Below are 18630 nucleotides of genomic sequence, written 5' to 3' on the forward strand. Positions count from 1 at the left end.
AAATCTTAAATATTTATATTGCTACATCTGTCCACTGCTTTTGACACGGTTAACCACCAGATCCTCCTGTCAACCCTATTGGCAAAGGGCATTCCAGGAACCACACTCCAGTGGTTTGAGTCTTACCTATCAGCTAGGTGCTTCAAAGTATCTTGAGAGGTGAGGTGTCCAAGTCGCAACATCTAACTACTGGGGTGCCTCAGGGCTCAGTTCTTAGACCACTTCTCTTCTTCGTCTACATGAACTTATTAGGTTCTGTCATTCAGAAACATGGCTTTTCTTCTCACTGCTATGCTGATGACAATCAACTCTACCTCTCGTTTCATCCCGATGATCCAACTGTCTAGTCCTGCATATTTGCTTTATTCAACATCAAGAAGATCAGGCCCTTTCTTTCAGAACATGCAACACCATTCCTTGTTCAAGCTCTTGTTATGTCCATGCTGGACTATTGGAATGATCTCTTGGGAGGTCTTCCAGACAGTTATGTCAAACCTTTCACATTATCCAGAACATGGCAGCAAGATTACTTTTTATGAGCTGAAAAGAATGCACGTCACATCTCTGTCTATCAATTTGCAAGGGCCACCAATAGCTGCTCACATAAAATTCAAGGCATTGATGTTTGCCTACAAAACCACCAATGGCTCTGCACCCCTTTACCTAAATTCATTACTTCAGACTTATATGCCCTCTAGAAGCTTGCGTTCTGCAAGTGAACGCAATATATATATAAACACTTGTCCCTTTTAGACTTCCAATCTATTCATTTACTGCTTGTTTAAAAAAAAAAAAAATTGAAGTAGCTTTCTAATATTTTTGTATTCTATCTATTTCTTTAATTTATTATTCAATTAACAAAAGCAAAAAAAGACCTCTAACACTAGCTTGCTCTATTCTTTTTCTATTCTCTCTGTTTTCTTTTTATTTATTATATTATTTTAAAAACCCTTGCTACGTGTACTGTTAAGCTAACTGCGACTTGTTATAGCACTTATGCTAAATGACTAAATGTAAATGTGATGTTCGTGTCCAGGTAAGATACTTTCTATTAAATAATTTGAGTTAATTATGGTAAGTATAGTTTAATTAATTTATATTGTGATGAACTTTAGTGCGCATACTCACAGTATTGAGCCTCTACCTTCATTCTACTAAGATTCGACGGGTGAAGGTTGGTTGAAGTGCGCAGCAAACATAACACAGCACGAGAACTTTACACTTACTAATGATTTAAAGTGATTATTTAAAGTTCCTGCGAATCTGAGATGTTTGAGAAGGTGAAGAAAGCGCGTATGATCTGGAGGAGTTCAGGAGAAGATCTGCACCGAAAGGAGAGAAGAAATTCAGACGGGGATCGGTTCCCGGTGAGACATCTTTACCGTTTTACACAGCGTCACATGCTTCAGCTTGTTGTGGGATTGCCATTTCCGTCAGTATGGAAACATCACGAGTGTTTGTACAGTCCACGAAAACGACTCAGAAATCTTCGTGATTAAATGTCAGTTTCCTGTTTTTGTTTTTTTTCGCATCAGCGAATCTGTTTATCTGCCATTTTTACAAACGCATTTATTTTTTTAGTTAATTATTTATTATTATATATATTGTGTTATACTAAATGAGGAAAATGTTATAGCTATTATTTTGTAGATTATTTTGTTTAAACATATTTTCAGTTTTATGTATAGCAATGCAGGGATATAGTTAACAAAAAAAATAAATAAAAACAAATTATAAACAAAACACGTTTTTACCTGAAGTAGGCCTATACATTAAATATAGCCTATATAATATAAATAATCGTATTTTATATCAGTTAGTTGACAAGGAAACGTTTATCGTTTTTATTTAGTTTAACTTGTAAAATATTTAAAACTGAAGGAAAAAATGTATATACATATATTTTTAAAATTATAATAAAAATGCCTTATTTGTAAGTCGCTTTGGCTAAATGTAGGCCTATATTACTAGTTTATTTGGTTTCTGCAATAACTTTTGATTTAATATCAGTTTAACTTTCTGCCAGCAGAGGACAGTAATAAACACTAATACATACACACTGTATATTGGACTTAACCTCAATCAAAACAACAGCTCATGTAGTCCAGAGAATTGTTTTATTATTTGACACATTATCTCAGAAAACAACACGTGGTTTCAAAAGATAATTAAAAGGGTAGTTCATATACAGAAGAATCTCAAATGACACATCAATATGAGGAACTAACTCAGTCGCTCGAATCTTCACTAATGATATTTGATTCGAATGAGGAGCAAAAACAGGTGTGTGGAGAACTACAGTGTTTATTTCCCAGATGAAAACAAGTTAGTGAACTTAACCAAACTAACTGATGAGGCCTGACAGAGTCTCAATGTCAGCAGTTTCTTGCACAATAAATGTCACACACATGCGCTCGTGCAGAAAAAAGGGAAATGCAGTGAACAGATAGAGAAGGGCATGCAGTGATCGGAGGATTCATGTTCACTGTCAACATACATGATTTAGGAGAGCAGTGTGTGACCGGAGAACAGGTCAGTGTGTGTGCTGTTGTTTATTTGTTTTTCATGTGTTCATATGTCATGTTTATGTTTTGCAGTTTATGAATTTCATCTGTGAAGCACACGCAGACACACACATGCACATATAATATATATTTATATTTATTATATATATATATATTTATTATTTGCAGATGAAATTCATAAACCGAAATGTATTTAATAATTTTAATTTATGTTTATTTATTTATTTGTTTATTTATATATACACGTGTTTGTGTGTTTATTATTTTCTATTTAATTAATTTATTTAAAAATACAATTAACATTTTAATTTGTATTTTTAAATAGGGTTATTTTTATATTTACAGAATTTTTATATCTCTATTATATTTATTTATATTATTATTTACTTAAATAGTATTAATATTTTTATTTATATGTATATAGGGTTAGGGTTATGTTATTTTTTTTGTTTTTTTTTAGGAGAATTTTTATATATACATTTTTTGTTTGTTTTTTTACTTATTCTTTTAAAATATGACATTTGGTGTGTCATTTTAAAAATGAATTTCCTGGTTTCTCTCGTCTCCAAATTATATGATTGCTGAAAAAGTGAATCTATGTCAAGTGATTTTGTGCAAACGGAAAGGGTTTGTGAAGTTTCTCATGACACTGAGAGCTTGTGGATGCAGCACTTCTCCTTCTGAGGGTCTGTTGTTGAAAGCATGAGTGAGGGAGTCTTTGTCATAGACTCAGAGCCTGTGGAACTGAGAAAGCAGACTGAGGAAGCACAGGCCTCCACTAACTCACATTTCTTAAAAGATTGTCAACCGCAGTCCAACATGCTGCCTTTATTTCAGCATAATTCATCTTTTATTTATTAAGAGACAAAAAGGAATGCAACCGAAATGATAATACATCAAATAAACATATTTTTAAAGTTATATGAGAAAATATGAGTTGTCATCAAAGTTTAGGCTATTGAAGTTTTTTAACTTTTCTATGATTATTTTCTCTAACATACACACACACACACACACACACACACAATACAGCTCATTTAATGCACACTACTCTTATAGTGGGGCATGTTGTCACACAGTATCAACATGCATTGCAGTTATTGTTGACTAAACTCTTATAATAATCAACTTTAACTGGCATTTTATATATATATATATATATATATATATATATATATATGAATATATATATATATATATATATATATATATATATATATATATATATATATATATATATATATATATATATATATGAATGGAAATATAAAAATGAAAGGTAATAAAAAATTTGATCTTGGATTCTGCTGTTTATTGTGGTGTTGTAAAAAATATTTATAGTAAAAAAATAAAAATAACAGGAATATGCTGAAACAAAAAATTAAATCAAAATATTTTTATACTCTTTGTAACAATAAATCAAAGATTTTTCTAACAAATATTTAAAAAGGAATAAAAATATACACAATTACGAAGCACAGAAGATAATTAAATTACAACTTAAACTAAAATTAAAGTGAAAGCTGAAAATATAAAAATAAAAGCAACTCTGCAATGCAAAATATGATCTTATAGCAGGTCACACTGAAAAAAATTAAGCTGAATAGGAATATTAAAAAAGAATAACCAACAATGACAAAAAGCACAGAACAAAATTTAATTAGAAGTCATATTTCATAAACTAGGTGTATTTCTTTGTTTTTATGTTATATGTTAGCAGTGAAAACAAATCATAACAAATATAAAATAATTTGTGACAACCTGCCCCTACCCAAAATACTCACAAATCCTAATCTGTGACCCTGGAGCTGGTCTTAAGTGTCTGAATAAATAAGCTTTCCATTAGGATCTGAAAATATTTGGCCGAGATACAATTATTTGGAAATCTGGAATATGAGGGTGCAAAAAAAAAAAAAAAAAACTGAGAAAATCACCTTTAAAGTTGTCCCAGTGAAGTCCTTAGTGATGCATATGATTAATCAAAAAATAAGTTTTATTATATTTATGGTAGGAAATTTACAAACTCTATTCATGGAACATGATCTTTACTTAATATCCTAATGATTTCTGGCGTAAAATGAAAAAATCTGAAATTCCTAAAATCTGTTGGCTATTGCTTTATATATCCTCGCGCTACTTCTGACTGCTTTTGTGCTCCAGGGTCACATTTAAAGAGTTTCAGAGCTATACCAGCATACCACCACAGAAACAGTGCAGCAGTGTGGTTTATAAATCTATAATCACACAATGCTGTTCAAGAGGATGTGTTCAAGCGCACAATAGAGGAAGCAGCCGTTTTCACTAAACACATCCTTCAGATGCTGCTTTCACTTCAGATTCTCAATCAAAGGAGTAAACGCTGATTTTTACAGTTTTAAAAGAAGATAGAAGTAAAAAAAAACATTATCCACACGTTTCCACACATCAAATGAGTCTGTGCTGGCTTAAAATGTGCCCAGAAACATCCCACATCACTCGGTCGGTTTAATGGTTTACCTGGCTTTGCAGAAGTGAAGTGTGTGTGTGTGTGTGTGTGTGTGGACAGGAGATGTTGTATGCGGTGGCCAGTGTGACCGTGTTACAGTGGAGAGTTTGCTGAATAACAGGAGCTCAGTGTTGAGAAGGTCAGCGGTCTACAGCGTCTCAATGCCTCCTCCACCAGGTACATCAGCATCAGCATCCCATTAACTCTTTACACTGCACAAGACTCGTTTTAACAGCCTTCTGAAATATGAAGTAGTGCGGGTTGAGTGTAAAGCAGCTGGAGGAGCACAGGAAGTGATGTTTAGATCATGAAGGTTGTTTAACATGAGCTTGGCACTGTGGGCTTTACCCACAAACCTCCTGTAAAAAACTACTAGTATTTATGCATGTAGACTTACAGCAGCGCGTCATGCTTTACATTTAGAACTGTTTCCCTGCATTGATTCTTGTGTAAATAAAATCAATATGCTTAATTATTATTATTATTATTGAACCACAACAAAGATTTTTACTTTTAAGACTTAGAAATGAAAACTAAAAATGTTTTTAGACTTAGAAAATAAAAAAAAAATGGTCTGAAAGTTTATTAAACTTTATGATTATTTTTAATTTATTATTATTTATGTATTAGAGGTTTTATGTAGGTTTCTCATCATATTTCCTTAGATCTTAAATTTGAGAAAAAAATTATATATTTTTTATTATTTATATAAAATGGTTTAATTTTTATTGGTATATTTAAATTTAATTATTAAACAATTTTATTATTCAAATGCTTGATTATAAAATGATGTTTATTCAAATTAGTAAGTTATTTAAATTATAATTAAATCTTATATTATGATATACAATTTATATTAAATATTAAAAATTATTCAAATTATTGAATTATTTCTTAACTTTGCCACATTCACACAATGGTAAACAATTAGATACACAATATCCTTTTGTAATAAAATGACAATAAAATGGGTGAAAATTTATTAATATTTTATAATATAATATTTTATTTTATTAATAATATAAATGACTATTGTAAAATGTTATTTTTTGTTAATTTATTAAAATGATTGATTATTTATTTTACGATTATTGAACTTATTAATTTAAAATATTACATGTGGGTTTGATTACACTGACCTCTGCTGTTTGTTTTGGATAAAATGCTTCCTAGTCACAGATGATCACAAAATATCTGTTCTGAAGCGTCTTTCGTGTCTTTATTTTCCGCTATAGTTCTTCCCAAACCCAAATTCCAGTGTCCAGTGAAGATTTCAGCTAATGACCTCATGGATGAGGAGGAGACGGTGACAAACATAACCCGAGGACGAACGTCAGTGATCTCGAAATACCACAGAAACATTGACAGGAGGTGCGGAGGGTTTGATTTGTGTGTGCATCAGAAACGTCTATTTATTAGCATTAAAAAACACCAAACTTAAAAAAAAACAAGTTATTATAAAATTAATAAAAAAATATATATATATTTTTTATTATTACATTGAAACTAATGCATATTTTGACAGGTATTTACACTCCAAAAAAAAAAAAATGTTTAAGCAAACAACTTTACAATTTATGAACTACTTGTGATGTAATGGTCCTAAACCAACTTCATAAGGTGCATCCTGGTCACTTTTTAATTTGTTATTTTATTAAATAACATTTTGTAATTTAATAAAAAAATTATCATTCAATTCAGTTAAACAATGAATGAATAAATAAATGCATTAATGTTTATAAAATTTTATTTAAATTTTGTATTTTAATTTAAAAAAATCATTCAATTAAGTAAAACAATGAATGAATAAATAAATAAATATTTTGCAAAAATATATATAAAATATATATATATATATATATATATATATATATATATATATATATATATATATAAATTTTACATTTTAATTTGTAGAAATAATATATTAAAACTAATATAAAACTAAATAATATATTAAAACAATATTTTCATTTTTTTGCACCCTCAAATTCTAGATTTTCAGATAGTTGTATCTCAGTCTAATATTGTCCGATCCTAATAAACCATACATCAGTTGCATGCTTATTTATTCAATCTCAATAAAAAAAAGGACACTTATGACTGGTTCTGTGGTCCAAAAACCCAGAAATAATGTTCTCCAAAAATGGCACATGAAATGCATAAAGAACAAAAAACAGAAAGTAATGCAATGTAGCATTTTCTTTGTGAAAATAGTTTCTGTCAGTCCTACACCAAATGTTTTGGTGTTTAAGATGATGAGAATGATTGCTGAGTAGTATCTTATGTTCACACTTCATAAATAGGACAGTGAAGGGGAATTCACCCCCTCTTTTCTTTTTTTCGCCTCTGAGACTTTCACTTCCTGTTGAAGTGGCGTTCTAGACACGCTGTTGTCACCTAATACTCTCTCCTCCAGCGTCACCAAAGCTTCATCAGACGGCTCTCCACCGGAGCGCCTCGTCTGCACCCAGTCGCCCTCCGGCTGGCACGTCTGGTCCGGCTGGTGGTCAGAAGAGGTCAAAGGTCACGCTGAGTTTGGAGAGCAAGAGACGGACGCTGAACATCTCCCGGCTCGCTCAGAAAGCAGCAGCAGCAGCAGTGAAAGAGCTCCACAGGACCACGAGGACGAGACGCAGGACAACGTCCTCAATGAAGAGACGCAGAACATGGAGAAAGATGAAGACAAACAAGTGAGCTGTCACCACTATCACTTTAACTACAGCTTATACTTCATCTTAGGCATTTGAATGAAGGCCGAAGCCTAATTCATAAACATTGGCATGACTTCTGGTGCAATGGTAAGCGATTAGATCTGCAGTTTTCATCTGTATATAACAATATGAGTGAAAATAGAGTATTATATAAATAGCATTCGCCTTAATTATTGCAAAATGTGTTATTTAATAAAAAAAAGTTAATTTATGAATTACTATAATTATTGTTTTAAATGACTCAAAATGCACACATTATTTTAATATTTAAATATCTACTATTATTTTATTAAAGCGTGTTATCTGTGATATATTTATTATTGTTGTTTTTAAATAATAATAATAAATTGTATTTCCATTATTGTATTTAGTTATACTTTGATGAAAAGATTACAATCAGGCAATAAAAATGGTGAAAATGTATTATTTTTATTATTTAATGACACGATTCGCATTGCATTATTTATTGTAACGATATTTTACTTGCGCATTATTTAATTGATTACTTTTAAGATGATTTAAATGATTACGTAAAAACAATTATTATAATCATTAAAAATGTCAAATTATTCAAAATAATTCTTCGTAAAGGCTTTAGATTAAACAGTCTGCTAAATAAATGAATGTTAATGTAATGTGAACTCTGCAGTCCCTTGAAAAAGGGATGCAAGTCGTATCTAGAGACCAAAATATGACCGAGATTTGGGATGTGGACTCTTTTGACTAAAAACAGTATCTTGGGAAGCACAAAACAGCATCCTGACGGTCAGTTACATCATGCCATCAACTCATTTTCTTTGTTAAATACTAGCAAGAATGTTCAGTATATTGCATGACTTTGTGTGACTGCTATCAGATGATTTTATCGAACACATGGCCCTGTTTTTTTCCACTCAGCGTACAGTAGTTTTACACTGAATGTTAGTGGCTTTCCAGCAGCTTTCATGACCTAAGTTACATTACCGCAGAGACGTGTCATGCTTTCAGATTGAATAAGTGAGAGGAAATAACAGGCTGTTTTCATCAGGAGCAGATCACAGAGCTCAAGCTGTATAAGATCGCCAGTGAGCTGCTGCAGACGGAGAGAGCGTACGTGACCCGGCTGCACTTACTGGACCAGGTCAGGGCACACATACACATCCTTCAAAATAAAGCTGCTTTATTTGGCTTCCTTTAAGAATCTTTAACATCCCTGGAACCTATGACAAATGATTTCAAAGGATTGCATGATTTACATTATTGATAAATTACTCACAAATACTGTGGTTAAATAATTAATAATAATAAAAAAAATGGCCGTTTATGGCTCCATGAAGAACTTGAAACTTTTAAACATTCCATGGAATTTTATTTTCATATTTTAATGATTAAATGGCTCATAGGATCAATTTTACAATTATTCAAAAAAAAATATTATTATTATTATTATTATTAGCTAAATTATTTATTTATACATAAAAAAAGTATCAACTTTGGTTCCATGAAAATCCTTTAACATCCATTGAACCTTTTCAAAGGAATAAAATGTATTTATTATAAATTGTTTAGTTTAATTACTAAATAATTAATAAATGTTTAATTGTTTAAGCTAATAATTTTTAATTGATTGTGATCATGTTTAAAAAAATACATTAAATAAATGATACATTTTAAATTATTAAATTGCTTTAAATTATTAAATTGATTTAAATTATTAAATTGTCTCCATTAACAATATTTAACATCACTGAAACCTTTTTTTTTAATTTTTTATTAAATGATAACAAATCATTACATTAAATTATTAATTTTAAAATTAATAATTTAAATGGTTAATTTGATCATAAATGGCTCCATGATGAACATTTAACATCAATGAAACCTTTATAAAATTATTAAATTGCTAAATTGTTAATTTAAAAAATATTTACTTATTTAAATTATTAATTTTAAAATGATTAAATTGCTTGAAATATTAACCTGTTAAATGTCACTCACGTTTTTGAAGATAGACATGAATGTGCATGATACAAACCTAAATTTTTATAATTCATGACTGAAAACATTTTGTAACATGATTTTGATGTGCCATTTACATGGTAATGCAATGTCTGATTTTAAAATGGGTTTTGAAGGATGAATTTTGAGATTTTATGTTTTCAAGTGATATATAACTTCTGATGATTTCTAAAAAGTGATAGAGAAAAAGGTAACGAGGAAGTCTTTTTTTTAAACAAAGGTCAAAGCTCTTTTTGTAATGTAGATTTCTGAGGGTGCATTCTTGTCATAAATTCATCTATTACTTTTCCTACATAATGTTTAACAAAAAATATTGGTAAAATATATATTTGGGGGGTCTTACACCTTTCCAACGATATATAGTTTGTCAAGATTAGATTCGATTTGATTGTAATATAGTATAGTCAACGTAGGCGTCCCGTATACGGGACGGGGTGACATTTAACAGGTTAAATGTCAAAAAATGTTTTTTAATAGATTATACTTTTTTTAATTAAATGAAAAATGGAACGCATGTATTGCATACAAGTTCTTTATAATGGAAAAAAACTTTTTTAGATTAATAATGTTCTTCATACTAATATAAAATGGTTCTTTTAAGAAATTATCGCTGAAAGGTTCTTTAAAGAACCGAAGATGTTCTTCTATAGCATTGCAACAAGAAGCCGTGTAGAAAGCCTTTATTTTTAAGAGTGTGCATGTGAAGTGAGTTCTGTGTTTCTGCAGGTGTTCTGTGCTAAACTCACCGAGGAGGCTGGGAAGGGGACGTTTCCTGTGGAGGTGGTGAAGGGCATCTTCTCCAATGTGGGATCCATCTACACCTTCCACAGCCAGTTCCTCCTGCCGGATCTGGAGACACGCATGAACCAGTGGTGAGCGCCGGCCGATTCGTCCTCACGCTTCTCCTCATCCTCCGCTCTCACACTCACCCGCTCACGTCTGCGTCCTCCCGCAGGGACTCCACGCCCCGCATCGGGGACATCTTAGCACAGCTCGCACCCTTTCTCCGGATGTACGCCGAGTACGTGAAGAACTTCGACAACGCCATGGACCTGCTCAAACAGTGGACGGAGCGATCGGCGCAGTTTAGCTCCATCATTCAGGACATACAGGTGTGTGTGTGTGTGTGGGTGCATGCTTTTACTTGATGATAACCCAATTAATAAACTTTTAACAGCAAAGTACTCATCACTTCATAAACTCTTATTCTACCGCCTTTAAAAGCATTTTGGTCTGATTTTCCAGTTATATAGCTACGTAATATAACAAATAATTGGTTTTCAGATTTTTCCAGTGTAATATATATACCAAAATAATATTAGATAGTTTGGTGATTTTTTTTTTTTCAGTTTATTATCTAAAAATATATTCGAATATCAAAATAATTTGGTGTTTTTTTTTTTTTAATAGCTGCAAATACATACAAATAATATTAAATAATTTGATCTGTCTAGTTAAATGGCTAATATATATATATATATAATATAATTAGCCATTTAACTAGACAGACAGATCAAATTATTTTAATCTAAATATTTAAATATTATTTAAATCTTAATCTAAAATTATTCACATAAAATAAATTTGTATGATTTTCAATTAAATAGCTATAAATGTATATTTAAAAAATATTTAAAATATTTTTTTGGTTTTGTTGAATAGCAGTAAATATCTAAAATAAAATAAAATAAAATAAAATAAAATAAAATAAAATAAATTTAAATTCAATTCAATTCAATTCAATTCAATTCAATTCAATTCTCCTCACTACCTACCTCACTACCCTTTTTCCAATAACTCTAAATGTAGAAAAATTATATAAAATAATTTGCCAGGATTTTCCAGTTAAATAGCTGAAAATATATTTAAAAAATATTTATATTAAACTGGTCATCACTATCTATCTATCTATCTATCTATCTATCTATCTATCTATCTATCTATCTATCTATATATATATATATATATATATATATATATATATATATATATATATATATATATATATATATATATATATATATATATATATATATATATATATATATATATATATATATATATGATTTTTTTTTAAGCTTAATTAAAAAATACATTTTTCCCCCAGTAATTTTCTGCATGAGAATCCATGAATGGCATGACCTTCTAACACTAGTTTGAATGTTCCAGTGTCGAGAGACCGCTGATTGTGTAGTAGTTGGAGACGATGGTAACGACGAGCTGTTGATTGTTTTGTGTAGAGTCAGGAGGTGTGTGGGAACCTGACTCTGCAGCATCACATGCTGGAGCCGGTGCAGAGGGTTCCTCGCTACGAGATGCTGCTCAAAGACTATCTGAAGAGACTCCCGGAGGACGACCCCGACTGCAGCCAGGCCAAGAGTGAGAGATACACACATCTGCTTACAAGGACATTTTACTTTTTATGTTCTGAGCACAGTAAACTTATTTTGCACGGTTCTGTGAGCAACTGAACGTGAGGGTTTGAGATCAAATGAAAGTATTGTTTAGTTCCCAACTGCTTTCAGTTCCATAACTGGATGAGTCAGCTGAGATATCACTTCTCCTTCTCCTTTCCAGAGTCTCTGAACATCATCTCAATGGCTGCCACACACTCCAACACGGCCATCCGCAAGATGGTGAGAGACACTTTCACAAGCAAGATGCGCTGAATCCATTTGAACATTTATATCTTTAAATATCTTTTGTATAGTATTTCAACTTGAAAATGCATTGCATTGAAATAACCAACCAACAATCGGTCCCTACAAGTCATTAGTGTTTCGCTCTCTATAAATTCTTCACTGGTTTTATATGCATGTGTTTCAGGAGAACCTGAAGAAGCTCATGGAGATCTATGAGATGCTGGGAGGTGAGGAGGACATCGTTCACCCATCCAACGAGCTCATTAAAGAAGGACAAATCCTAAAGCTGGCCGCCAGAAACACCTCGTCCATGGAGAGATACCTTTTCCTGGTTAGATGCTTCTCGCGCAGTATTTTTGCCTTGTTTTCCATCTAAACATCCTTCAATCAAAATGCATTGACAAAAAAAAGCATTCTAGATTTTTCAGAAAACAAGATACCCGTATTTTCCGGACTATAAGTCGCACTTTTTTTTTTATAGTTTGGCTGGTCCTGCGACTTATAGTCAGGTGCGACTTATTTATCAAAATTAATTTGACATGAACCAAGAGAAATTAACTAAGAGACATTAAAACGTTACAGTGTACAGCCGCCAGAGGGCGCTCTATGCTGCTCAGTTCTCCTGTAGTCTACACTGAAAACATAGAGCGCCCTCTGGTGGCTGTAGACGGTAATGTTTTCTCTTGGTTCTAAATGAATGCGACTTATATATGTTTTTTTTCCTCATCATGAGATATTTTTGGACTGATGCGACTTATACTAAGGTGCGACTTATAGTCCGAAAAATACGGTATGTAATTTTGCTTTTCAAGTAGTAAGTAGAATTTAATGTTTGGCTGAAAAGCATGACATAAAACGATTGGGTTGAAACCACGCCGTCCTTCTCTTTTCAGTTTAACAACATGTTGCTGTACTGCGTGCCCAAGTTCAGTCTGGTGGGCCAGCGGTACACTGTACGCACGCGGATCTGCGTTGAGGGCATGAAGGTGCTTGAGACCTCTAATGAAGACTATCCGCACACCTTCCAGGTGTCGGGTAAAGAGCGAACGCTGGAGCTGCAGGCCAGGTGAGGACAGACCCATACAGATATAGAGAACAGCAGAGAACGTGTCTGTTTTAGCACATAATGACTCTAGCTTTCTGTGATTCACAGCTCCGAGCAAGACAAAGTGGACTGGATCAAGGTATCAGTGTTGTTGTGTTGTTCAAAGCTGCTTTAAATCTGAATTATATCAATGTTAGAATCAGGACTGGTTTCCACCACAAAATAAAAAATGAATAAAACACATATATTGTATGTGTATATAAATATAGATAGTAATAGACTGTTGGGGCAATTAGGTTCTCCTTTTCTTGCAGTTCTGATAAAAAATGTTAAGTTGTGAGATAAAAAATTTGCAAATAGTTATATTTTATTATTATTTGGCAGAAATTTGTGACTTTGTGATTTTTTTTTTTCCTCAGAATTTCATATTTCTGTTTATCATATTTCTGTCTCATAATTATGTTTTGGTTTTATTAATTTTTTTAAATAGCTGCAAATACATACAAATAATATGAAATAATTTGATATGTCTAGTTAAATGGCTAATATATATATATATATATATATATATATATATATATATATATATATATATATATATATATATATATATATATATATATATATATATATAAAATAATTAACATAAAATAAATTTGTATGATTTTCAATTAAATAGCTATAAACGTATATTTAAAAATATTTTAAATATTTTTTTGGTTTTGTTGAATAGCAGTAAATATATATATATATATATATAAAAAAAATAAAATATATATATATATATATATATATATATATATATATATATATATATATATATATATATATATATATATAATATAATATAATTTTTTTTATTGTAATTTTTTTTTTACCAAAATATTTTTTTATCCGATTTTCCAATTAAATTGGAAACAACGCTGTTCTCTTTTCAGTTTAACAACATGTTGCTGTACTGCGTGCCCAAGTTCAGTCTGGTGGATTTTGTTTATCATATTTCTGTCTCATAATTACGTTTAGGTTTTATTTTTTTGTTGGCAGAAATAAACCCGTGACACTTAATTGCAATATATAAACTCACAATTGTGAGAAAAAAGTTTTTATATTCAATTTTTATCTTGTCTGTTCAGACTTTTATTCTTAGAATTGCAAGGAAAATATAAACTAAATGACATAAAATGAATAAAGATCACTAAATAAAGATTTTGCTAAACTTAATAAAAAATAATAACTATATAAACTAATTGAATGTTTTTTTTAGTTGCTAGTTTATGTTATTCAGAATTTCGATTAAAACGTCTTTCTCACAATTGCAGGTTTATATCCTGTAATCAAGAGTTGCAAGGAAAAAAAATCTGAACTGTGAGATTAAAAAGTTGCAATTACTATCTGATTATCTTTTTTTTCCATTGGAAAGTTTCAATGTAGACTGTTTGTTTTCTAGGCATTCAAGGAGACCATTGAAATCTTTCAGCAGAAGAACGAAACATTCAAATCAGCCTCTAAAGAAGTAACGGATGAGGTTTCTGTAAGTAGAAAGAGCAGACCGGTCATGCATAAAGAAGACTGTGGTAGGGGTCAAGGGGGAAATCTTCATTAAAGACACTTCCCTTATCTGTGCTCATGTGATTTTCAGAAAGAGGAGCTGGGGAAGAGAGCCCCGCGCTGGATTCGGGACAATGAGGTGACCATGTGCATGAAGTGCAAGGAGCCCTTCAACCCTCTGACCCGCAGGAGACACCACTGCAGGGCATGTGGATACGTGAGTTTGCATGTCTACGTTTATCTCGAAATCTGAACGAGCACTTCCTGTTGAACTCCAAACTCAAAGATGCTTCAGAGATGATGATTGTAATGTTTTGAAATGTGTCTCAGGTGGTGTGTTATAAATGTTCGGACTACAAGGCATCGCTGCGGTACGACGGCAACAAATTAAACAAAGTGTGTAAGGACTGTTACTTCATTCTGACCGGACGAGTGGATGCTGAGGAACCAGTCAGCGGGAAGAAAAGAGGAATTCTTGAGGTTTTGGGGTTTTTTTTCTGTCCGCATGAACCATTTTTGAAATAATCTTGATTTCAGAGGTGTAATGTGCACCTGAAAATGTAGAGATACCTTACAGTGAACATCTGATGTGTAATTGTGACACTCATTGTCATTGTAGTGGATTAAAGAGTACAGTGCTTATTAAAAAATGTAGTGAAGAAGAGTAATATCTTTGATGCTTTCTTTGGAATACTACAGAGTATCCAAGAAGATACACAAGCACCGTAATTAATTACATTTAATCAAATACTTCACACCTCTGCTTGATTTTTTTCGCTTTCGTTTTCTCTTGACCTTTACCAGATTGAAGCAGCTCAGGTCTCAGGAAACAGTTTCCTTTGTGGCTTCCTGCAGTACAGTACGGACCGAACTAAACCGTGTCAGAGGGTCTGGTGTGTGATCCCGCAGCACGACGCACTTGTTCTTTACCTGTACGGCGCTCCACAGGTGAGAGATGAAGTGTAGTCCAGCTCACATTGATTACCCTTCAATTATGCGATATAGACAAAATGGAAATGACTAAAAAGTAATAAATATATTTGTGTAGCTTGCTTCACATTATGTTAGCTTGACAAAGCAATGCCCTAGCAAACCTCAGATCACCTTTGTAACCACTTAGCTACACCCGTCACAAATTATAAATACAGAATGTGCATTTGTTGAGAAGAATGTCTGAGGATTTCAAAATAAATCAAGAGGAGATTGTTCTTCCTTTGCTGTAAACAAAGCTTGGTTCTCACGAGACTAGCATATTCGTATCATAGCTTACGCTAAGGCCACGTATCCACCAAAGTGTTTTTTTCGCCAGCTGAAAACAATCAGCTTTGAGCATTTGAGTGTTTTTTTTTTAAACCTTTATCATCCACTGGAACACTACTCTCTTGTGAACATGCATACGACAGTTAGCCTTTATTAACCCATCAGAGCCGTGTGGAGTACTTTTTATGATGGATGGATGTACTTTTTTTAGCTTTAATATCTCGACCCCCATTCACTGCCATTATAAAGCTTGGAAGAGCCAGGGCATTTTTAATATAACTCAAATTTTATTTGTCTGAAAAAGAAACTCATATACACCTTGTATGTCTCGAGAGTATATCACAGGGTCATTTCCAGCCTTTAATAAGACCGGTTTCTCTGCGATTTTGTTCTTAGGATGTCAAAGCCCAGTGTACCATCCCGCTCCTGGGTTACCAGGTTGAGGATGTCCAACGGTCTGTGGATCATCCAGCCACCAGCTTCCGTCTGTGCCAGTCAAAATCTGTCCACTGCTTCACTGCCGACACAGAGGAAGTGAAACTGCGCTGGCTAAAAGTGATACACAAGGCCGTGATCGGGGAGATTCCAGAATGCCAAACACCAGTCGATGATGACCTTGTCAATGGCTGCCATGAAGACGTGCCTGATGGTACCTGAAAAGACTAGGCAGTTTTCCATCTTACACGTGTAACTCAGCAGAATAGAATGTGTTGATTAGATTGTTAAACCTTATGAAACAGATTGGATTTGTTTGGGAGTGTATAAATAGATTTTTCATTGCATACATATGCAGTCAGTTGATTTATATCAGATATTTTAATTGAATGTATTATAATGCCAACCTCAATCAGACTGGTAAAAACATTCAGTGTGTGATTTATGTAAATCATTATATTGTCTTAGTTTACAAAAGTTTGTTTGCAGACCAATCTCAGCAAAGTCTGATTTATGCGTTGTGATTTATTAGCCTTTCTCTTCTTGACATCATGTTTTATGTATATTTTCAATTTGTAATGTTAATATGCTTTTTGTCATTGCAACTGTCCGTAAGATTTATGCACTTTATTGCTTTTTGTAAAGTAGGACATTGACATTAAAATTAATTAATAAAGGTTAAGCTCTATCGCCTTAATCCTTAGACCTCTCTGTTGCTACCGTCTGAATCAGTGGAGACCGATTTCAACAGCCAAGCAACCAAATCCTATAAACCAGTTTAAATACCAAAGCAAACACCCTAGCAACCACTCAGAAAACCTTGTGCCTCTTTGGGATGGCACCACGAAGCATTATTCACTTGCAGAAAACAAGCTTCTGGAGAGCACATATGTCTGAACTAGCGAGTTTAGGTATATTGGTGATGTGCAGTGGTTGTCTTGTTGACAAGCATCATCAGTACCTTGAATTTGATGTGAGCGGTTATTGGCAGTCACTGCAAGCTGATGAAGAGAGGTGTGATGTGGTCGTTGAAGACCACTCTGGCTGCTGCATTCTGGATCAGTTGCAGAGGCTTGATAGTACATGCAGAAAGGCCTTGCCAAGAGAGCATTACAGTAATCCAGTCTGGAGAGAACAAGAGCTTGGAAAAGGAATTGTGCAGTCTGCTCTGCTATCTTCCTAATGTTGTGTTAGGGAAAACCTCTGCAATGCAAACAACTACTGTTGGATCATCTGGTTGGAATAAGAAGAAGAGTTGAGTGTCATCACCATAGCAGTGATAAGAAAAGCCATGCTTCTGAATGATAGATCCTAAAGATGATATGTAGATGGAGAAAAGAAGTGGTCCAAGCACTGAGCCTTGAGGAACCCAGTAGCAAGAAGTTGTGACTTAGAAACCTCACCCTTCTAGAGTCCCTTTCACACTGACCGTTGGTGCGGGAAAATTGCCTGAACATTGCCAGATCGCCTTCTGTGTGAATGCAAACACATCCCGGGATTGATTCCGGGATCGATCCTAGTAACATTGCCGGGTTCATTGCCGGAATGAGCTCTGTGTGAACAAAAGCCAGAACCAATGCCATAAAGGATGTGTCGTAGTGATGACGCACATTGTCGTGTGACTCATTACCGGGTGTTTGGAAGGTAGATTAAAGTTTGCGATGCAAAAATATATGCAAACTGTAACGAAGCAGAGATCAGTTAGCTCCTTTCTATCCGTGCGAAAGCTAAGATCTTTTGGACCTTTACGGGTTGTATGTGAACGCACACACATATTCTGGGAAATCACTGGCACTGTGAATGAACCAAAATCTAACGATCCGTGAACAATTGCCGGGACACATTACCTGTGTATTATATGGAATTTCAGTGTGAAAGGGGCTCAAGACACCTTAAAGCTCCTACCAGAGAGTTAAGACTTGAACCACTTGAGTGCGGTTCATGAAATGCCCTTCTACATGAGGGTGGACAGGAGGAT

The 18630-nt window shown here is 33.1% G+C and overlaps 1 protein-coding gene across 2 annotated transcripts; it reads left to right on the forward strand.

Annotated features, from left to right (window-relative positions):
• The first annotated feature begins 1153 nt into the window (after positions 1-1153).
• Positions 1154-17345, forward strand: LOC113067810 (FYVE, RhoGEF and PH domain-containing protein 4-like). 2 transcript variants are annotated; one of them, XM_026240292.1, is made up of 17 exons: positions 1154-1367; positions 5071-5187; positions 6246-6381; positions 7430-7703; positions 8752-8844; positions 10449-10594; positions 10678-10834; positions 11963-12101; positions 12300-12358; positions 12549-12695; positions 13258-13430; positions 13518-13548; positions 14857-14940; positions 15049-15174; positions 15288-15437; positions 15762-15905; positions 16614-17345. In XM_026240292.1, the coding sequence occupies exons 2-17, from the start codon at positions 5172-5174 to the stop codon at positions 16872-16874; spliced, it is 2136 nt and encodes a 711-aa protein (XP_026096077.1). In that variant the 5' UTR covers positions 1154-1367; positions 5071-5171; the 3' UTR covers positions 16875-17345. The 2 variants fall into 2 exon arrangements, with proteins under 2 accessions (XP_026096077.1, XP_026096068.1); XM_026240283.1 differs by lacking the exon at positions 1154-1367 and adding an exon at positions 2264-2532.
• The last annotated feature ends 1285 nt before the right edge of the window (positions 17346-18630 follow it).

This window comes from Carassius auratus, chromosome 4 (assembly GCF_003368295.1).
Source record: "Carassius auratus strain Wakin chromosome 4, ASM336829v1, whole genome shotgun sequence".
NCBI classification, from domain to species: Eukaryota; Metazoa; Chordata; class Actinopteri; order Cypriniformes; family Cyprinidae; genus Carassius; species Carassius auratus.